This window comes from Coregonus lavaretus (assembly GCF_964263955.1).
Source record: "Coregonus lavaretus genome assembly, chromosome: 33".
Lineage (NCBI taxonomy): Eukaryota > Metazoa > Chordata > Actinopteri > Salmoniformes > Salmonidae > Coregonus > Coregonus lavaretus.
In genome coordinates this window covers 15,352,005-15,375,591 of record NC_140020.1, presented here as the reverse complement: position 1 = coordinate 15,375,591, position 23,587 = coordinate 15,352,005, and the positions used below count along the sequence as shown (strand labels likewise).

Sequence of the window (23,587 nt, the reverse complement as noted above, 5' to 3'; positions counted from 1 at the left end):
TTCAAAGCCTAACAATGCTTGGCCAATTTAACAACAACAGGCTAAACTTGTAACAGTGCTGGGTTGCTGTATAATGAATAAAACAACTCATTGACAAACTGATTTTTTTATTTTCTGAATTGTCTGATTAGAAGTAGTGTATATAGCTGAGTATATTCCACCATATTGGCCTAGAGAACACACTCACAAACAGTTATAGAAAAATATTTTATTTGCAATCTGTACAAATGACAATCACACCTTAAAAAATTCAAAAATACTTTTAGGAACACTGTATATAAATAAACCTTTTGGCATTCATAAAAACTAGCTGCAAAACTAAACGCTTAACATTACAGAGAAATTCCTATGTACAGTAAAGCCAACCAGTGGCTCCTAGTCCAGTGCGCACAGCCATGACAACCACACCCATTTTCCTTTAGATGAGCACAACACTATAGCCTCACCATAGACCTACACGTCACAATGGATGCCATACATGGTGCCTAACTGTTCTGTGCATCTGAGTACATTCTTCAGGTTTCACAAGAGCCTGCTATGGCTTTACTTTACCTGAGTGGCACTATATATAAATATTCTTAGCATTTCTGTAATCATACAGTGTAAAGGGTAGCCTAATGTCCTTCAGTCCTATTTACATATGATGCAGAATAGTTAGTTACATGTCTCCAGACACGTCAATAGAGATATACAGGCGCTCTTATCTGCTGCATAGATTTAAAGGCACAATAACATTTCATATCTGCTACTGAATGGGAGGCGCTAGCTGGTGCATGTGACATTGCATAGTATATTAGTTGCCATCTAACACTTAGGACTAGATTCAATCTGTACTGCTGAAGACCTGTGCAATTTAACAGCAATGTTTGCAGAGACTGCAATCATGGTAAACGCTGCATATGTCAGCCCAATCGGAAATTGCCTTTACATTTAAATGGCGCTATAACTCGGATCTTCAGTGGTATGGTTTGAATCTAGGCCTGAGTCAACCTTTGTTCCTTAGCTTAACCTGCCAAAACATTTTACATAGCTCATACACGTTTCCTTTTTTTAAGATTGGGAATACGACGGTATAATGGAATACTCTGCAATGTAAATTGTTCTTAGCACACAACTACATTTAAGTCCCTTTAAAACCGGTTACTTCGAAACATGCTAAATATACTTGGCTCTAAACTGATTACCATTTCTAACACCATTTGTCACCAGGATAAATGACAGTATCTGTAGATGCATACATTATAACCTTATAGCAGGGTTTCCCAAACGTGGTCCTCGGGACACCAAGGGGTGCACATTTTGGTTTTTGCCTTAGCACTACACAGCTGATTCAAATAATCAATCTTGAGTTTGGGAAACCCTGCCTTATAGCAAACAGTAATGTGTTGGTTGTCATGACCGGCTCGCTAAAATTCACTTTCCAATTAGTTTGAGATCAAGCAAGAGGAGTATTCCTATGACAAATAGTGGGAACGACAGCAATCGATCAAAGAAGTAAAACAGAATAACCAATGATTACACCATGGATCCATTACTCTAAAGAGCCCCCTCTACTGTGTGGTAGAGGTTGGAGGCCTATATTGACTGAATAAGATACGAGTCCCAGTAGGTAATGTAATGTGTGCCTACACTGTAGAAGTGATGCCTTTGTTTTTTTTTTTGCATTAGGTCTACAGTCTCAATCAAATAGGTGTCTATGGCTGTGTTTAGACAGCCCAATTTTGTTCTTTTTTTCTTTTGAACAATCAGCTCTGAGAAAGATCTGTGATTGGTCAAATGACCAATTAGTGGATAAAAGATCAGAATTGGGCTGCCTGTGTAAACGTAGCCCATGGAACTCATGGGAGGCAGCATTAAGCCCTGACCTTACCACAGTCATTTTGAGCTCCTAAAAACAATTCCTGAATTTAATTTGGTTAGAAAAACACCTGAATATTACCTGATGGGTTAATATATTGCTTAAGATGTTCACCAATACAACAGCAAATAATATGAATGGGGGTATTATTGCCATGCTGTCATTTCCTTTTCATTAAACATAACTATCCAAATAATCAGTCTGGGGAGATCCACATCACTGAAATCTTCCATTGAAAACCATTCATTTCCCAAATGCCGAACCATTTGCACACAGGCCCACACAGAAGAAACGCCCATAATGACAAGGCCCACACAGAAGAAACGCCTATAATGACAAGGAACCGGAAATACTGAAATGGAACGCAAGCAGTCATCTTGGTTGGCCAGTTTGTTGTGGAAGTGTGGGCATGTTGTGGAGCCAAGGGAAGAAGTGCCACTACGCAGTGTCGACTTGCGACTATGAGCAACAACTGAGGGAGTTTGTCTTTGGACAACACACGTTGCGGAGATGATGTGTGAGAGGAGAGCCATGGGTTGCCGTTGGAGACAACTTAGGAAGAGGACAGCTGGTTAGTGGAGAAGCAGTCACACACGAAGGCACTTGACAGCAGCAGTGAGTCAGTTTCCTACTGGCCGGTGAGATTGTGTGGGAGTGGCCAAACATACGCTCATACTCCCTTCTGTGCATCTATGAGGCCAGGGGTCTCCAGGTCTAAATAAGTCTGTGCATGAAGCGATGTACATGATCATGCAGGAATTCATTCTATTACACAGGAAGCACAACTGACATTTGAAAAATCAAAACATCCTATTTAAAAGACTTTCTTGTAAACTTTATTCACAGCTTGATCCTACATTCAGAAAGCTGGAGATGGATACCTCCATCACGTAGAACTGGATAAAAAAGAAAAAACTGCCTCTTGACACAGTATCTAGTTTATTATTCATTTTTTAACGCTGTTCTTCCTGGTTGTCCTCCAATCAGGATTTTTCCTGTCCTCACTGGCTGTGAAACCGTAGCCCTGGGGAGAAGGAGGGAGTGGGCACGCCATCGCTGGGCGGTGACAAGAGAAGACGGGCGTTGGTGCCCCTCATGGCTGGTGTATCATTGTCATTGCGTCACACAGTTGTCGCCCATGTCCTGTGCGTAGCGGTCAGAGATGGCGGTGCGCAGGTCGTCAATGTCCTTCCTCAGCTTGCCAACCTCCAGCAGCTTGGCCCGCAAGCTGTCCTCCACCAGAGAGTTGTCATTCTCCTCCCCTGACATGCTCATCGCTACGGGGGTCAGAGAGTCAAACACACTAAAATCTGATGGGCTTTAGCTCAAATCTACCATTGCAAGATTTCAAATTCTGTCAATGAGCATCATGTTGGACTGAGTGAGTGTGAAATACGCTCGATTTTGAGATGCTGAGTGTATGTGTATCTTCTGTCAGGTGTGTATTTTTAATCATACTGTGGCTGTGCAAAAGGTTCTGTCGAGTGTGTGTGCTGGGTACTCCAGTGAGGTTGAAGGGGGGAAGTGACAGCTCTTTTATCTAGTCTAGAGTGAAAGAAGTGTACATGTATTCAGAGGAGCTTCTTGTTGTGAGCTGACAGCCTGGACAGCCTGACTCCCCCTCTGTGTTCTTAGGGGAAATAAGTGCATCCTACTGCCGACGTGGACAGAATAGAAGGTGGGACCAAACGTCACTTTCAAAAGGAATTCAAGTAATTTGACATCACAAAGATGGTTGGGAAGTCTTCATTAACTGTAAGGTAGCTAGTGAAGTAACATCTTCCTCAGTGGAAAAACCCAATTACTGTTGATGCCAAAAAACTATGAAGTAGATATTCAGTAGCCTACAACTGAGTAGATTAGCTAGTCCGAGAAGCGGATGTGGGGTTTGCATATGGCAGTAGTTTGTGGGAGGTGTGTGTGTGCAGATAGGAGAGGCCGGAATTCAATCCGATCGTTCTTTGTAATGTTTCTGCGTTTGCGGAGACCACATTCACTGTAAAACGGATTGAATCCCGGCCTAAGAGGTTTAAACCAGACATATCTACTTACATTTGATGCCCAGTAGCAGTGCCAGGTTGGGCTCCTTGCCCTGTGTCATCTGGGTGAGGATGCTACAGAGGGCCTTGAGGTCCAGCAGACACAGGGACATCTCCTTCAGCAGGGGCCCTGCCTCTGGCCCCTGGTCCCCACAGCCCTGACCAACCACCACGCCATCCTCCAACTGCCTTTGGTTCTGCAGAAACACACGTGGCTTAGAGACCAACACTGGGTTTATTATCAAACACGGACGCAAATTCAGCAGAGCTCAGGAGTGTTCAGTAAATTAATGTAAAACACTAAATCCCCCCAATATTAATAGGATTTTGGCACCAGTTCAGAGTAGATAAAGTGTTGCTGAATTGAGAGACAAATTGGCTAAATCCTTTGTGCTGAAAAGCGTCCTTTGTATTCTCTGTCACTGCAAGATTGCATTTATTAATAAATACACATTGTAAAACGCTGGAGAAGGGCATTTAGTCGCACGCAATTAAAACTATGACAGTCATACTATTATTTCTGAACAGAAATGGATTTGTCCATTACAGTGTACTTTTGTGTTACATTTGTATTAAAACTGTGAACTTGAGAGGGAGAACTGCTGAAGAGCTGCTCAGTGTGTGTGCCTCTCCCTGTGTGTTCTCCTCTGTAACCTGTGTGGATCATCAACACTTCCAACACCCTCTCTCTGGCTTTCCTTTGAAACAGAACAGTTAAAATATACACTTTCAAATGAGTCTCTCTAAATGTCTCACAGAATACCAAGTAGAAAATTAGAATAATAATCACCATCATTATAACTCAACAGGATAATGTGGTATCGTAGCAACACTAACACCCACAGAGGGGGCAGAAAGGTAATAGTTGTTGCAAAGTCATTTTAGGACCGATTATCCAACTTCTTGCTCTCCCAAGATGGAGGCCATTTCACCACTAAAAGTTCTCTCTTTCATCTCCATTTCATCTCCATGTAACGAAAGGCACCCACCCATGTGGCTCAGTTGGTAGAGCATGGTGTTTGCAATGCCAGGGTTGTGGGTTCGATTCCCATGGGGGACCAGTACGAAAAAGTATTCCCTCACTACTGTAAGTCGCTCTGGATAAGAGCGTCTGCTAAATTACAAAAATGTAATGCTGGGAGTGAAATCGCTCTACACGGTGCTGGAGGGGACATAGAGTATGTGTCCAGGTAAATACCCAGCTTCCAACATTCACGAGCCACACAGATTAGTGGAGGGCACGGTCAAATTAAAACCAGTGATACTACGTAGACTACCTCATCTTGTCATGTCTCTCTGTCCCTTCAGACACGAGCTGCCTGGGAGTCACACTGCAGAGCCAGGCAAGGTCAGCCAGCCAACACTCCTCCATTCTCTCCAAACCAGCAACCTTCCCTTGTGGGAGCCAGGCGGCGGAATCTTCCAGCTGATAATTGCCTTTTGTGTCCCTGTCAGAGGGATAACGTATGGTGCTGTGGCGTCAGCCGTGTGTGTGTGCACTCTACCTCTCCTATGTACAGGAGACACACACACATTCCCACCTGCATGAATTCAGACCTTTTAGCGCCAGGCTCATCCTCACCTTGAGACGGGCGGGGGAGTTGAAAAATGACACCATGAATTCTAATTGGGTCCGTGTAGTAGTGGGGGGTGCTGAAGGGGCCATATTGGGTTATTCATGACTCTGCTGCTATGAAAAGATATGAGGACAAAAAGGGCCTGTAGAGGAACAGAATGGTGGTGAATGGACCTCCCCATCACCAGCTAAACCTGGGACAGAGAAAACTGTCTGTCAGGATGTAGAGTGGAGAGAGAGAGGAAGCTACTAGCTACAGTAGATACTAGCTAGCTACCCCACTCTAGCCCTGGGTTGGAAAATCAGATAAATAAAAAAATGTCAGCTCCCAAGAATAGTCCTACTTTGGGGTGAGTAGCCTTCTTTACATGAACATATTTGTAGAGGCAGCGCAGGGCTCGTCCGTGTGGGGCTGGTTACCTGGTGGAGGGTGTTGGAGAGTGAAGCCAGGTCCTCGCCCTTCTCCTGCAGCTGTTTCTGGAGCTCTTGGGAGAGACATCGTTCCTTCTGCAGCCTCTGCTCTACAGCCTGCAACAGAACAATAAGACAGCCGTCACATACTGTATAATGCTCTGATGACAGTGGTGATTTATCATCATCCTCTTCGTCATCATCATCTTCAACATTATTATCATCATCTTCTTATTCATAGTCATCATCACTCACAGACACACTCAAGGACAGACGCACAACATTACTACTACAACAGCGCCTGATTGAAGCATACTGTGGACCAAAGTAAAGTCTAATAACAGGTAAGGGTGTAACGGTACATATTGATACCGAACCGTTCAGTATCTGGACCTCGTTTCAGTCCGAACTGTGAACAAGAAAATAAAAACACTAGGCCTATAGGTTATGCCTCTGGATTAAATCTGAGTTAAAAAAACATTTCAGGCTATTCCGTTAAAACAACTAAATCCTATGCGCACGTTGTTATCAAAATTAAAAATCTTAATTGGTGCATTTCAAACTGTCCTTTAGTGGGGCGCAGCCGGGAACTAGTTATGTACAATGGCGAGTGGTGTGGTCGATAAACCAGGAGGATTCTCAATCATTATTTAAATCTTCAGTTTGGGAACATTTTGTCTTCCCAGTAGATTACAACGGCAATGGACAGAGAGAGTATGTCGCCACTGCCCAACGAGAATGGCCTATGCAGCTGCCAACACCTCAAACATGTTGACGCATTTACGCCGACAACACCCCAGTATTCCTACCACCAGAGCATGATGGAAACGCAACAAAAAAAACAACACAACTTCGATTTCCACTCTGCGTTCAAGCAGCTATTCGCAGCTGATTCTGACCCAGCCAAAGAAATTACAAGAGCGATAGGTATGTTTACAGACACGGATATGCTCCCATTCTCAGTGGTTAAGAAGAATAGGGGGTTTCAGCACCTCATGAAAGTGCTCGAGCGACGTTACGAACTGCGCCCACTCGCACTATATAAGCAAGCTAAAGCCGAAATGTGTCAATGAATTGGCTAACGCACCATGTGTTGCGCTTAGTACATATGGATGGACCTCCAGGGCTACAGAGAGCCACTTAACAGTGACAGCCCTTCACATTACCCTGGAGTGTACCGCGCTACAGACGCGCTCCCTTTATGAGAGTCACATATTTTTGTCTTTGTAAGAAAACATTATAGCATAGTCGTGGTCAAAAGTTTTGAGAATGACACAAATACTAATTTTCACAAAGTCTGCTGCCTCAGTTTTGATGATGGCAATTTGCATATACTCCAGAATGTCATGAAGAGTGATCAGATTAATTGCAAAGTCCCTCTTTGCCATGAAAATGAACTTAATCCCAACAAAACATTTCCACTTCATTTCAACCCTGCCACAAAAGGACCAGCTGCCATCATGTCAGTGATTATCTCGTTAACACATGCCGTCATCATTGCTTTGCACAAAAAGGGCTTCACAGGCAAGGATATTGCTGCTAGTAAGATTGCACCTAAATCAACCATTTATCGGATCATCAAGAACTTCAAGGAGAGAGGTTCAATTGCTGTGAAGAAGGCTTCAGGGCGCCCAACAAAGTCCAGCAAGCGCCAGGACCGTCTCCTAAAGTTGATTCAGCTGCGGGATTGGGGCACCACCAGGCAGAGCTTGCTCAGGAATGGCATCAGGCAGGTGTGAGTCCATCTGCACGCACAGTGAGGCGAATACTTTTGGAGGATGGCATGGTGTGAAGAAGGGCAGCAAAGAAGCCACTTCTCTCCAGGAAAAACATCAGGGACAGACTGATATTCTGCAAAAGGTACAGGGATTGGACTGCTGAGGACTGGGGTAAAGTCATTTTCTCTGATGAATCCCCTTTCCGATTGTTTAGGGCATCCGGAAAACACCTTGTCCGGAGAAGACAAGGTGAGAGCTACCATCAGTCCTGTGTCATGCCAACAGTAAAGCATCCTGAGACCATTCATGTGTGGGGTTGCTTCTCAGCCAAGGGAGTGGGCTCACTCACAATTTTGCCTAAGAACACAGCCATGAATAAAGAATGGTACCAACACATCCTCCGAGAGCAACTTCTCCCAACCATCCAAGAACAGTTTGGTGACGACCAATGCCTTTTCCAGCATGATGGAGCACCTTGCCATAAGGCAAAAGTGATAACTAAGTGGCTCGGGGAACAAAACATCGACATTTTGGGTCCATGGCCAGGAAACTCCCCGCACCTTAATCCCATTGAGAACTTGTGGTCGATCCTCAAGAGGCGGGTGGACAAATAAAAACCCACAAATTCTGACAAACTCCAAGCATTGATTATGCAAGAATGGGCTGCCATCAGTCAGGATGTGGCCCAGAAGTTAATTGACAGCATGCCAGGGCGGATTGCAGAGGTCTTGAAAAAGAAGGGTCAACACTGCAAATATTGACTTTGCATAAACTTAATGTAATTGTCAATAAAAGCCTTTATGGAATGCTTGTAATTATACTTCAGTATACCATAGTAACATCTGACAAAAATATCTCATAACATTGAAGCAGCAAACTTTGTGAAGACCAATACTTGTGCCATTCTCAAAACTTTTGACCACAACTGTAGGCCTATACAATGTCTGAGCCCTGTTTACATATTGATTTCACACACACACAAGTGATTTCAGTCACTTACTTATTTTAGTGTTGTTGTTGATGAGTAATCGGGTGTTTTCATTTAAGAAAATCCAAATTGTTGTTATTCCTGATGGTGCTCTCATCAGGTATTATGACTCATCAGAAACTGAACCGTGACTCCAAAACCGCAAAATGTACTGAACTGTGGGTTTGGTGAACCGTTACACCCCTACTAGCAGGGTCTTACCGTCAGCTCAAGGGTGAGTTTTCCAATCTGGTTCTTCTGATTGTCTATCAGCTGAAAAAGAGCAGAGAGGCATTGTAAACATCTGGTAGCAGCCTGGCTCATCTCTCTGAGTGACCCTGTGTGTGTGTGTGTGTGTGTGTGTGTGTGTGTGTGTGTGTGTGTGTGTGTGTGTGTGTGTGTGTGTGTGTGTGTGTGTGTGTGTGTGTGTGTGTGTGTGTGTGTGTGTGTGTGTGTGTGTGTGTGTGTGTGTGTGTGTGTGTGTGTGTGTGTGTGTGTTGTGTTGTGTGTGTGTTGTGGTGTAGACAAGGAGATACATTAGTTCTCAGTCTTTTAAAAAGTTCCAGATATGTCAACAAATGACAAAGCTTGAGACTAAGCTTGAGAATGTTCAAACCTTCTGCCAGTTGGGAATAACCGTATAGTAGGTAAGACAGTTGGGTTGTTACTGATACAGTAGATTTTATTATCTTAGCTTTAAGTGTGTGTGTGTGTGTGTGTGTGTGTGTGTGTGTGTGTGTGTGTGTGTGTGTGTGTGTGTGTGTGTGTGTGTGTGTGTGTGTGTGTGTGTGTGTGTGTGTATGCATTCTGCGTCTCACCTTGGTGGTGGTGGCTTGCTGCTCCTGTAGCTGTGAGTTCTCTACCTCCAGCTCCTTTAGGTCCAGCATGGGAAGCCGGACCCCGTCCTCAAGACACTGCTCCACCTTCTCCTGCAGGCTGGGGGAACCAGGGAGAGACACAACTGTCATCAACACAACCACAACTAACCAGCTTTGACACGCTGTTACAACTAGAAAGAGGAGTTGCAGAGGAATATTGCTATTGTATTTCTATCATACCTCTGTACAGCAGCCACCAGCTCCTTCTCCCTCTTGCACTGGGTCTCAATCAGGTCCTCTTTCGCCTGCAGCACGGTGCAGCCCTCCTCCAGACTCTTCTCCAGACAAGCCACTGTGTCCTGCAGACCCTGGGCCTTCCCCTGAACCTCCTTCAGCTGATTTATTATTATAAACACACACAGGAACAGAAAATTAGGACTATACACACACTATCTGTGACTGTCCCAACCACACACCACAGGAACATAAGTACAAAGAGACCACTAACTAAGACTGACCTGAGCAAAGGAATATCAGTACACACTACACACAAACCACTAAATAAAATTGACACTGTTTGGTTCTTATTACCATTAACAAATTGAATCTCGTTGTCTGACAATGATTTAATTATCATTCCAGTAAAGATAGACAGGGCAAACACAATAGGAGACATCATCTATTATCTTCTTGTTGACCGGAGGCTGTTAATAGCCACTCTGAACTCCCATCTCATCCCACTCCACTACTACCACTAATGCAGCCTGAAATGGCTGATCTTATCAGGTCTAATGAGATTACAGAGCTGTAATGAAGATACGCCTCCGCTCCATTACCAGGTGTTAGCTTAGTACTGAGACGCTAGCTAGCAGAGACGCTAGCAGGGTCTCACTATCTGGCCACGCTAGAGGGGGCAGAAATAAGGAGCTTTCTGACCAGTGACCACAAATCCAATTAACCACTAACCTTAAACTTTAACCCTCACTAGAAACTTGCCTTTAATCTTAACCCTATAACTACATCAAGATCATACAGGCTAGCCCATGTACTTTCTCATAATAATACAAAGAAAATGTTCTAACATGGCCATCAAATGACTAAGAAGCTTAGCAGAGATGCTAGCAGAGATGTCAGTAGAGATGCTAGCAGAACCCCAGCGGTCAGCCAGTCAGACGACACCCTGAGGTGTCCAACTACCTGTTGGGCCTGGGTCTGGACCTCATCGAGGGAGGGCAGGTCAGCCAAGTACTTCTCCAGGGTCTCTATCCTCTGCTGCTTTTCCTGGTTCTGCTCACTCTCCCTCAGACACTTCTTCTTCAGGCTGCTGATGTAGCGGTCGCGCGTCTTCATCTGAAGGGCAGGAGAGAGGGTTGATTACATTCATTAGGGTTAGGATTTTGACTGGGGTTGATCCGGGGTGTGGACATGAACTAGAGTTAGGGTTAGGATTAGGGTTGTGGTGAGGCTAGTGTTATGGTTGATCTGTGTAATGTGCCCATTGGTCACCTTCTCTTCCAGCTTCTTTATGTCCTCTGTGTATTTCTGGGTGTTCTGTTTGAGGAACTCGTTGAGGTGAATGACCTCCAGCTCTGCAGCGGCCAGCTTACGGCCCAGCTCCCCTTTGTCACAGCACAGATGGCTCACCCTATCTGGGACCTGGGGCTGGGGATGGAGCTGGGGCTGGGGCTGGAGCTGGGGATGGAGCTGTGGATGGAGCTGTGGATGGAGCTGTGCCACAGGACTGTCATATGGAGACTCCTGGAAAAGAGACGAGATACATTAGTTCTCAGTCGGTAGCAGCCTGGCTCATCTCTCTGAGTGACCCTGAGTGTGTGTGTGTTGTGTGTGTGCTGTGGTGTAGTTCTCAGACAGTTGGGTTGTTACTGATACAGTAGAATAGGCTTTATTACCTTAGCGTTAAGTAGATAGGGGTCGTCACAGCGCCCCTTCTGGCTCTGGAGGACCTGTTGCGCTCTCAGCTCATTGTCCCTGATCCGGGCATGGAGCTGTAAGATCTGTTGCTTTTGTCTGGAAAACACACATCAGACATAACATGTCAGTGACACATCACCATTGATTACAGAAGCAGGTATACTGATATCCAAGTCATACTAACATGTAAAAACATCTTATGAGGTACACAGTAAAATAATCAATGGTCACACAGTGCCAGCTCTCTCCATTATCCATATTACACAGACAACAGGCCAATGAATGCCCACTCTGTGTGGATCATGTAGGACAACATATAATAACAATATATAACAACATCCATCTCAATGCCACTAGAGTTTATAGCATATAGCATAAATATCTAGCCCTGTGTACTTCTGAGTCAGCGTTGTGGACAGGTGGTAATATACGGTGCTCTCTTCTGGGCCCTGGTTGGCCAGTAAAACATGAAGATTAAGGCTGTGTGACACAATCTCCTCTCAGTGTAAATCACTTGTCTAATATTTCTCTCTTGTGGAGGGTGCTGGCTGCATGCTATCCTGATGAGACAAGCACAATGTCACTTCCCTAACCCCCCACCCTGATTTTTTAAAAACATATTTATAATCAGCTCTTAATACCTGTATGTAGCTCTTTCCTTGACATTTTCTGCCTTTCAGCAAAATAAAATGGGAGTGTTGATTAATGCTACTGGATCGAGATAGGAATACTAAATGCTGTGTACAGATATACTGTATTAGTTTGACCACTGTTTTGTAGTGTATTCAAGGTTTAAAAAACCTTCTAAAGTTTGTAATTCCCACTTTAAAATGTCAGACTTATCCTAACAAAAAATTTATCAACCCCTATAAAAATTTACATTAATTATAATCCACATTTCCTGTTGCTGCAGGTTTATTTTCCTTCTGTAAGAAACTGGTCAAATTACTGGTCAAACTCAGTGTACACAGGTACACTGAGTATTCAAAACATTAGGAACATCTGCTCTTTCCATGATATAGACTGACCAGGTGAAAGTCATGATCCCTTATTGATGTAACTTGTTAAATCCACTTCAATCAGTGTAGATGAAGGGGAGGAGACAGGTTAAATAATGATTTAAGAATTTTTTTTTGTCATTTAGCAGACACTTTTTTTTCATACTGGTCCCCCATGGGAAACAAACCCACAACCCTGGCATTGCAAACGCCATGCTCTACCAACTGAGCTACACGGGACTGCACATAGATTGTGCATGTGTGCCATTCAGAGGGTGAATGGGCAAGACAAAATATTTAAGTGCCTTTGAACGGGGTATGGCGCACCGGTTTGAGTGTGTCAAGAACGGCAAGGCTGCTGGGTTTTTCACGCTCAACAGTTTCCTGTGTGTATCAAGAATGGTCCACCACCCAAAGGACATCCAGCCAACTTGACACAACTGTGGGAAGCATTGGAGTCAACATGGGCCAGCATCCCTGTGGAACGCTTTCGGCACATTACAGAGTCCATGCCCCGACGAATTGAGGCTGTTCTGAGGGCAAAAGGGTGGGGGGGGGGTGCAACTCAATATTAGGAAGGTGTTCCTAATGTTTGGTATACTCAGTGTATGTAGGTTTGGGTAAGACTGCCACCTGGTGGTGAAATGAGCTTGTTTTCTCATTATTTTGTGTCACATTGAGGGTGATAATCAATAAGGAGCCATACACTTGAGAAAGTCCTGACTTGAACACCCTAAACAGCCTACTGTTAACCCAACTCATGACTAGAAACATAATGGTAGGAAACCATTAATGCCATACCTAATGCACATAGCATCTTGTCTAATTCACTATAACGCCTAGGTACCACCAGTTGACCAGTCTAAAGAATGTGTAGGCTGGGCTCAAATATGTACTGTATATAAACACTGGATTGCTGATGCTATGTATTTGCCATTGAGAGGCTTTGAAGCCACCGGTCAGCCATATTGGCACTCCCCAGTAGGAGCAGTCCTCCATAGGAATGAATGGAATTCTACAGTATTTCAATTAAATGATTCAAGGACAAAATTACATGTATTTAAGTATTTTGTTGTTGTAGTGGGGCCAGTAACATTAGTAATCTCAAAAAATTATACTTTAAGGAAAATGTTTTTATATATTTTTGCATTTTTCTGTTTAGCTCACATAATACACTGAACAAAAATATAAATGCAACATGTAAAGTGTTGGTCCCAAGTTTCATGAGCTGAAATAAAATATCTGGGACATTTTCCATACGCACGAAAAGCTAATTTCTCTCAAATTTTGTGCACAAATTTGTTTACATCCCTGTTAGTGAGCATTTCTCCTTTGACAAGATAATCCATCCACCTGACAGGTATGGTATATCAAGAAGCTGATTAAACAGCATGATCATTACACAGGTGCACCTTGTGCTGGGGACAATAAAATGACACTAAAATGTGCAGTTTTGTCACACAACACAATGCCACAGATGTCTCATGTTGAGGGAGCGTGCAATTGGCATGCGGACTGCAGGAATGCCCACCAGAGCTGTTGCCAGAGAATTGAATGTTCATTTCTCTACCATAAGCTGCCTCCAACGTCGTTTTAGAGAATTTGGCAGTACGTCCAACCGGCCTCACAACCGCAGACCACGTGTATGGCGTCGTGTGGGCGAGCGGTTTGCTGATGTCAACGTTGTGAACAGAGTGCCCCATGGTGGGGGTGGGGTTATGGTATGGGCAGGCATAAGCTACGGACACAATTGCATTTTATCGATGGCAATTTGAATGCACAAATATATAAGGTATCTGTGACCAACAGATGCATATCTGTATTCTCAGTCATGTGAAATCCATAGATTATGGCCAAATGAATATATTTCAATTGACTGATTTCCTCATATGAACTGTAACGCAGTAAAATCTATGAAATTGTTGCATGTTGCGTTTATATTTTTGTTCATCATATAATTTTTAAGTATGCATTAAGGTGTCTGTAATAGAATAAGTGTGGCAAAAATGAATGTAGACATTAATAAATGCATTTCTATAGCTTCCAAAATATTTTTTACAATGGTGGGGGAGTTCCAAGATGGAGACACGGTGGCTCCAACACAGCGTCCCCTATCAGTCATCTAGTGTATATATAAATCAATGGCTGGGTTACACACTGATCTCTCCAATTCAAAGCCGGTCCAGCCTTTCATGTTAATGCCAGTCTATGTGTCGGTGCGGCAGGGTAAGTCTCTGTGCTGTGTGTCTGCTTTGTGCCTCTGCCTGTATTTCCTACAGTAATATATGGGTGGGGGGTGGTGGGTGACCCTGTCCTGTCCACTCCCCTCCCCTGGCACTGCCCAGCCTGTCCTGTCAGCGCCAGCCTGCCACTCTGAAAGGGGACACCTCGGACGTGTGTGGCCGCATGCCCCAACACTGACATCTGCTCAAGGTCATTGAAAAAATGTGTGTCTGTGTGTGTATTTGTGCCTCGAGGGGGTGACCGTGACAGTGTGTGGCCCATAGAAAAATTAATGCAGGATGTCTGCGGTGCTGCCCCATCATATCAGAGACTCCAGTGCACTAAACCTTCCCCTGGGCAATGACAACCCTGAAAGGAAGGGACACTTTCTCTCACAATGTTTTTCCTACTGTGATGAACAGAGTCAGACACAGTGGTGGAATATAATGAGGTGTATAGAGACTCAGACAGACATGTTTGCTGCTCCAACACAATAAGGCTGTTGGTGTGTTCCTCCTAGAATTGTTGTGGTGTGTTTTTCTCCAGCCTAAATTCATTCCCCTGCTTGGCCCAATGATTCAGTGCAGCCCTGATGGTTTAAATGTCCACCCTCCTCTGTACTCTGTATTACTGACCTGTCAATCTCTAGCTCTCTCTGTCGCAGCAGGCCCTCTTTGATCTTCACCAGAGTGTTCACAGGAAGGGAGGCTCCGCCCAGCATCTGCACAGGAAACATACACGTCGATCAGCGCATTTACAATAACATCTAGTAAACAGGCCGATACACATCATCATCATCATCAATATAAAGGTTTAACTAAGAGACACCCAAGCAAGAGATTACTGTAGTCCCTATCCAAACACACGAGCCACAGCTTCATTAAAACGTTCCATCTGTCTTCAAAGCTCATGTACACCTCCACACACTGTGCCTTCACACATTCCTACAGTATATCCTGTATAACCTAGCCCTCCTCTATGCAGGCGTGTGGGAGAGGGTGTTGCGGCCAGGCAGGCAGGCGTCTCTTTAACATTGCATCAGTGGGTGACTAATCTCTTGTAGCATAACAAGGCTGTATAGCATAACAAGGCTGTATAGCATAACAAGACTATATAGCATAACAAGACTATATAGCATAACAAGGCTATATAGCATAACAAGGCTGTATAGCATAACAAGGCTGTATAGCATAAAAAGACTATATAGCATAACAAGGCTGTATAGCATAACAAGGCTGTATAGCATAACAACATAACTGTCGCCGGGGAGGCGGGTAGCTTAGTGGTTAAGAGCGTAGGGGCATTCCTTACTGGTTAAGAGCGTAGTGCCAGTAACCGAAAGGTCGCTGGTTCTAATCCCCGAGCCGACTAGGTGAAAAATCTGTCGATGTGCGATGTGCCCTTGAGCAAGGCACTTAACCCTAATTGCTCCTGTAAGTCGCTCTGGATAAGAGCGTCTGCTAAATGACAAAAAAAAAAAAAAAAAAAAAAAAAAAAAGACTATATAGCATAACAAGGCTGTATAGCATAACAAGGCTATATAGCATAACAAGGCTGTATAGCATAACAATGCTGTATAGCATAACAAGACTATATAGCATAACAAGGCTGTATAGCATAACAAGGCTATATAGTATAACAAGGCTGTATAGCATAACAAGGCTGTATAGCATAACAAGGCTATATAGCATAACAAGGCTGTATAGCATAACAAGGCTGTATAGCATAACAAGACTATATAGCATAACAAGGCTGTATAGCATAACAAGGCTGTATAGCATAACAAGACTATATAGCATAACAAGGCTGTATAGCATAACAAGACTATATAGCATAACAAGGCTGTATAGCATAACAATACTATATAGCATAATAATAATAATAATAATATGCCATTTAGCAGACACTTTTATCCAAACAAGGCTGTATAGCATAACAAGGCTGTATAGCATAACAAGGCTGTATAGCATAACAAGACTATATAGAATAACAAGGCTGTATAGCATAACAAGGCTGTATAGCATAACAAGACTATATAGCATAACAAGGCTGTATAGCATAACAAGACTATATAGCATAACAAGGCTGTATAGCATAACAAGACTATATAGCATAACAAGGTCTATGTGCCAGATGGCTGGGCTGAAGCAGGGCCCCTGGTGAGGAGCTGTCACAGAGATCACGCTATGCCCTTCTAACAGGGTGCTGAAAAGGTCCCATTATAAGGTCAGGTATGTCCTCGCTCCCAGCTACTGCAGGAGCACAGGGCACAGGGCAGAGAGAGCCGAGTCATGTTCAGTAGGCATGATCGTCTTTTTAATCGGAAAGACAAAAATGAGTTATTGATATAATATTTGACTAAAACAGAATAATTACAAACCTTGCATTCATTTGTATACGATCACATGTATCTCTCTATTATGCGTGGGAATACTTGGGAACAGATTTTCAAAATTACAATCACTTGGAGCTGATTTCCTGGTGTTTTTATAGTCTTTTATGTCTAACAATAAAATAAATAAAAAAGTGGCCTCCCGAATGGCGCAGCGGGTTCGATCCCGGGCTGTGTCGCAGCCGGCCGCGACCGGGAGACCCATGAGGCGGTGCACAATTGGCCCAGCGTCGTCTGGGTTAGGGGAGGGTTTTTAGCGAGTCCTTGTGGCGGCTGAGCGCATGCACGCTGACTTCGGTCGGCAGCTGTACGGTGTTTCCTCTGACACATTGGTGCGGCTGGCTTCCGGGCTAAGCGAGCAGTGTCAAGAAGCAGTGCGACTTGGCAGGGTCGTGTTTCGGAGGACGCATGGCTCTCGACCTTCGCCTCTAACCTAATCCGCACGGGAGTTGCAGCGATGGGACAAGACTGTAACTATCAATTGGATATCATGAAAATTGGGGAGAAAAGGGGGTAAATATATATATACAGTTGAAGTCGGAAGTTTAAATACACCTTAGCCAAATACATTTAAACTCAGTTTTTCACAATTCCTGACATTTAATCCTAGTAAAAATTCCCTGTCTTAGGTCAGTTAGGATCATCACTATATTTTAAGAATGTGAAATGTCAGAATAATTGTAGAGAGAATGATTTATTTCAGCTTTTATTTCTTTCATCACATTCCCAGTGGGTCAGAAGTTTACATACACTCAATTAGTATTTGGTAGCATTGCCTTTAAATTGTTTAACTTTGGTCAAACGTTTCGGGTAGCCTTCCACAAGCTTCCCACAATAAGTTGGGTGAATTGAGCCCATTCCTCCTGACAGAGCTTGTGTAACTGAGTCAGGTTTGTAGGCCTCCTTGCTCGCACACACTTTTTCAGTTCTGCCCACACATTTTCTATAGGATTGAGGTCAGGGCTTTGTGATGGCCACTCCAATACCTTGACTATGTTGTCCTTAAGCCATTTTACCACAACTTTGGAAGTATGCTTAGGGTCATTGTCCATTTGGAAGACCCATTTGCGACCAAGCTTTAACTTCCTGACTGATGTCTTGAGATGTTGCTTCAATATATCCACATAATTTTCCTTCCTCATGATGCCATCTATTTTGTGAAGTGCACCAGTCCCTCCTTCAGCAAAGCACACATTTAAGCGCCTTTGAACGGGGTATGGTAGTAGGTGCCAGGCGCACCGGTTTGAGTGTGTCAAGAACTGCAACGCTGCTGGGTTTTTAACGCTCAACAGTTTCCCGTGTGTATCAAGAATGGTCCACCACCCAAAAGACATCCAGCCAACTTGACACAACTGTGGGAAGCATTGGAGTCAACATGGGCCAGCATCCCTGTGGAACGCTTTCGACACCTTATAGAGTCCATTCCTCAACATTATTGAGGCTGTTCTGAGGGCAAAAGGGGTTGCAACTCAATATTAGGAAGGTGTTCCTGATGTTTTGTACACTCAGCGTATAGCTCAACAGAAACATTTAAAACCCTGAAACCATATCTAAAACCCTGGAGAATCCCGTAGGTATCCTGATATGGTGGACTGGACATTGTATCTACAACACTAGGATCTCGTTCTGACAACTGTGGTGGTCTGGCAGTCACCATCCACTTCAGCCTTAGTAGCCCTAGGTGCTATGGTGCTATGTGCACAAACAATGCACACCAATAACATGGATCCTGGACACATAACCACATTCTTCGTTTTACAGCGCCTCTTATCAGATGTGTGTAACCCCTCAGTAATCCTCTCTTTAAAATAGTTCCAGTGATGGTCAGACTTTGAGTTAACCTGCCTGCCACCAGGTTAAAAATACATCTCTTATTAATGCCCTCCCCAGCAAACCGGGAACATTACCAGGACATTAGCTAACATTCCCATTAAACCTGCAATATTTGGGCGACCTGACATAATTCACGTAGAAATGTGCGTTAAAGATCTGTGATTCTCATTGAAAGCAAGTCTAAGAAGCAGTAGATCTGTTCTATGTGCGCTATTTCTATGCTTCCCATTCTTAAGTTTTGTTTTTGCGTCTTTTACTTTGGTTTCGTACACCAGCTTCAAACATCTGAAAATAAAATATTTTTGGTTACGGAAAATAGATTTCAAAACGGGTAAGATGGTACAATGATTCTCTACACTATACTTGCTTTTTTTTGTCAAAAACTGAAATTAGGCGAATTATTAGAATTTTAGCAACCAGGAAATGACGGAGCGATTTCTGCATAGTGCACGTTTAAGTTCTATTTAGGATTCTATCTAACATTAGTATGATAACATCCCTAAAACATTCAAATAATGTTTTTGATAACAAAATGTTTTTAAATGGAATGTTCTCCTAAAACTCACTAAAATGTTGTGCACAACATTTGTAACAACCACCATAGAACATTCCCGGAAGGTTCTTATTAGGTTTCCAGGTAATGTAATAACACAATGTCCCAGTAATGTTTTTAGAACCGCAAACAAAATGTGGGAACATATCTCTTGTGACGTCCCCATGCTGTTCCCACAACCTAATGAAACATTCTGGGAACCTTTAAAGAACAGACAAAATGTGTTCTGGGAACATTCTTGCAACATCAGGCGAATTATTTATACAAACATTGTATAATCATAAGCACAACTGGACAGTTTTTGTGTTATTAGAACTTTTGGGGCAACCTAATGAATGTTGTGGGAACATTCACAGAACCAATTTTGGTTTGCTGGGTCATATATCAGCTGTACAGCTCTTCTCTCTGTCTCTCTAGCCCTGGTAGAACACGGTGCTGAGGACGCACCCCCACGAGGCTTTGGTGTAGTGACAACAAACAAGAGGTGGGGAGTTTCCACAACACTGAGCAGCTGTGTGAAGAGGACAGGCCAGGGTAAGACAGGACAGGACAGGACAGGGTAAGACGGGACAGGGTCTGGGTGCCACTGCTGGCTTTGGCCCTCTCATCACCACACAGACACACAGCAGGCCTGGGACAAGGCTAAAAACATACGTCAATGCTCGTTAGCTCTGACAATATCGCCAAGCATTAGTGTTTACATGTTTGTTTTACGTGTTTTGCTGCAAAGGAAATGGAGGAAAGCCGCAACTCCCTTTTGTTTTAGGCTGGTCTAAATAGAGCGTAAATACAGAGCATGACAAGCTGAGGAGATGTCCCTGTGTAGAGGAAACTCTGTGTGTCTCTGGGAGCAGGAACAACCCTCAGGGAGCGGAAGTCACTGTCCAAACAGACCACGGTCTAAATTAGGACTGATGGTTTCTGTCCTGTCCTGCCTCTCTCAGTGACATTGCTGTGAGAGAATGAGGACACAAGGGAATGATCTGGGGATCCATCCAGCATAAGGAAATTCCCTATTCAGTAGATTCTCCATCACCCTTAAGAGGTCACACTAGTCACTAAGGCACCAATACTGATAAAACAGTCCACTATCGAACTCTTAACAGCCCTCTTTACTTCATTGACATTTCACTCTTTGATCATCTCAGTTAACAGGAAGAAACCCACTGGAGTGTGGCTCTATAGCCGCTGAAACGACATCGATTTTGTACATGGAACTAAAAACTAAATGGCATTGTATGCTGGATACCACGTTCTCTGGGAATCAATGGTGAAAGAGATCAGCCTGTTCACTTGAGAGGGAGAGACAGAGAGAGCGCGAGAGACACACAGAAAGTGAGAGAGTATGTTAAGAGGGAGGGGATGAGTGGAGGGGTGGGCTTGTGTGTCGCCATTCAGTCGGAGGCTCTTGGGCCGGGCCTGGGGGGGATTTACTTTAACATCAGGGGTGAATGCCTGGTCTAGGGCATAGCTGTCATCCCCTACCAGCTGATAGCACGCAACACAACACACCCACCGCCCTTTGGCTGAGGTCATGGGCACAGCAGGGGTGATGGTGTCACTGCTAACCTCGCACACGTTTTTATACTGCATCGGTTTTATTTCATACACCAACCGTCGAGAGACCTAAGCCTTACCCCAGCAGCCAGCCCTAGACCCAGTATCAGGTTACTTCTCAGTGTCACTGGTCCTAGAGCAAGACCATACTGTACATCTCTGTCTACCCGGCAACAGGTTTTCCAGTGGTCCATCTAACGACCATTTTGTTGCTCTCTTTCTCCACACAGTCATTCCAACCAATTACATTACCAGAAGTTAACAGCTGCTCCAACTGGGCTGCTGCCTGCTGAACGCTGGAAATGCCAAACAACAAGTTTCAATTAGGAAGCTGGGTTTATTTATCTGCCCAATACAGGGAAATAGAAACACACACACAACGAGCCTAAAGAACCAGGAACCAAATCATCTTGTATAATATGTCCCACATACACTGAGTGTTAGGGCTGACCCCATTTAGTCGACAGGTCGATTGTTTGGTCGATAGGCTGTTGGTCGGCCGAGATTTCTTTAGTCGAGCAGTCGCATCTATAAAAAAATGTTTCATGGTGTACAAGACACCTGTCTGATTGGCTCCTGTCTGAGTGGACTGATCCATAATGGAGGCCACAGGGATGGCATAGTCCATCACTCTAAGACATGTGCTACTGAAATTGTATATGGTTATATTATGTAAAAATAATGGTGCAAAACTAATAAATATAATATTTTATAACAAATGCGCTTTCTCTAGCGTTGGATACGGTCGCTGCCTGTGGTTCTGAAACATAATCTTCAGTGCGCCGTAGAATTGGTGCCTTTCCTCCCTATGTTGCTATGTGCATAATAGAAAAGTTAACCAGCATACTGGTGTTGAGAACAATGCGGCGGAGGCAGCAGCAGCAGAGACGAGGAAACAGCACCTGCCTTATAGGTCTATAATCAATAGCCTAACTGTTAATTGTGCTTGGCTTTATAAATCATCCATATATATCTACAGAAATAAGACAGATCCTGCTTCTGTTGCCTGTTTGAGTGTTTGTTTAATAGCCTACTGATTCCGTGAACACCAAGCCTCACGCAACAACAAGTCAGATAAACAATTTCATAGATTTGTCTGTGTTTAATATTTGCTATGCTGTAATAAAGGCTTTACCATTTTTCTCTCATTAGAACAGACTGGTATTACTTATAATTCATTTAGTGTTGTTTACACTGTTCCAAACAGGCAGAAAAATGATATTGTAATCTAACAGCACCTGTTTGTCACACATAATATGCACGCAGCTCTCGCTCATACACCCTCCTTTTTCTAGATCTCCTTCTTATTGTTATTATTACTATTATTATTATGATCATCATTATAATAATAAGTAATGTCATTATCATTAGTAAGCTTAGTATAGCAGCCTTGTATAACCACCATGGAGCTGTAGGCCTAAGAGTGCGTCCTGTTTAGTCTTAATACCGTAACTTACTTAGGCATATATTTCAATATTTATATAGGCTACTGTATCAATCAATCAATCATTCATTCATTCATGCCATCACACAGCATACGAGACATTCATGCTTTGAAATGCAATCAAGCATTTTAGTTTTTAAATTAAATAACAAAGGGAGCTTTGAATAATTAGCCTAAACAATAAATAAACCACAATTCAAGAATGCATGCAACTGTTTTTAGTCGGCTGTAATAAAGGCTTTATCTATATTTTTTTCCCATTAGAACAGACTCTCTGGTAAACGTATTTATTTAGTGTTGTTTACACTGTCCCAAATGGTCAGAAATAATAATAATATTGTAATCTAACAGCAACTGTTTGGCACACATAATACTCACGCAACGCTTGATCCTATACCTTCCTTTTTCTTGATCTCCAGTAGTTTCCACAACTAAGTCAAATGTCTTCTACAGATCTGATTTTCCCTCCTGAGCAACCAGTAAACATTCGCCCGTTTGGAGTTTATTTTTCACGTCCTCCGCATTCATTTTGCTGTCAACATTACTGTGTTCAGAGTCTGTTATAACCAACGTCTTTAGGTGATTATGATAGGCTATACAGTGGGGGAAAAAAGTATTTAGTCAGCCACCAATTGTGCAAGTTACCCCACTTAAAAAGATGAGAGAGGCCTGTAATTTTCATCATAGGTACACGTCAACTATGACAGAACCACACGGGGGATCTAGTGAATGACCTGCAGAGAGCTGGGACCAAAGTAACAAAGCCTACCATCAGTAACACACTACGCCGCCAGGGACTCAAATCCTGCAGTGCCAGACGTGTCCCCCTGCTTAAGCCAGTACATGTCCAGGCCCGTCTGAAGTTTGCTAGAGTACATTTGGATGATCCAGAAGAGGATTGGGAGAATGTCATATGGTCAGATGAAACCAAAATATAACTTTTTGGTAAAAACTCAACTCGTCGTGTTTGGAGGACAAAGAATGCTGAGTTGCATCCAAAGAACACCATACCTACTGTGAAGCATGGGGGTGGAAACATCATGCTTTGGGGCTGTTTTTCTGCAAAGGGACCAGGACGACTGATCCGTGTAAAGGAAAGAATGAATGGGGCCATGTATCGTGAGATTTTGAGTGAAAACCTCCTTCCATCAGCAAGGGCATTGAAGATGAAACGTGGCTGGGTCTTTCAGCATGACAATGATCCCAAACACACCGCCCGGGCAACGAAGGAGTGGCTTCGTAAGAAGCATTTCAAGGTCCTGGAGTGG

The 23,587-nt window shown here is 43.5% G+C and overlaps 1 protein-coding gene across 2 annotated transcripts in view; it reads right to left on the bottom strand.

The window, feature by feature from the left end:
- Positions 1 to 193: 193 nt before the first annotated feature.
- Positions 194 to 23,587, bottom strand: part of LOC311108030 (centrosomal protein of 85 kDa-like) — an 83,118-nt gene continuing 59,724 nt past the window's right edge. Inside the window, exons 4-14 of one of the 2 annotated variants that reach the window (XR_014610481.1) lie at positions 15,176 to 15,261; positions 11,298 to 11,415; positions 10,894 to 11,145; positions 10,585 to 10,737; positions 9,628 to 9,782; positions 9,388 to 9,505; positions 8,792 to 8,842; positions 5,894 to 6,001; positions 3,911 to 4,094; positions 1,365 to 3,135; positions 194 to 1,246 (exon numbers count right to left, since the gene is read on the bottom strand). Coding sequence is in view for 1 of the 2 variants with exons in the window: in XM_084150667.1 (XP_084006793.1) it covers positions 2,972 to 3,135; positions 3,911 to 4,094; positions 5,894 to 6,001; positions 8,792 to 8,842; positions 9,388 to 9,505; positions 9,628 to 9,782; positions 10,585 to 10,737; positions 10,894 to 11,145; positions 11,298 to 11,415; positions 15,176 to 15,261 (1,389 nt within the window). In the remaining variant the exon portion in view is untranslated. Of the gene's footprint in view, positions 3,136 to 3,910; positions 4,095 to 5,893; positions 6,002 to 8,791; positions 8,843 to 9,387; positions 9,506 to 9,627; positions 9,783 to 10,584; positions 10,738 to 10,893; positions 11,146 to 11,297; positions 11,416 to 15,175; positions 15,262 to 23,587 lie in introns of both variants that reach the window. The other variant, XM_084150667.1, reaches the window with a different exon arrangement.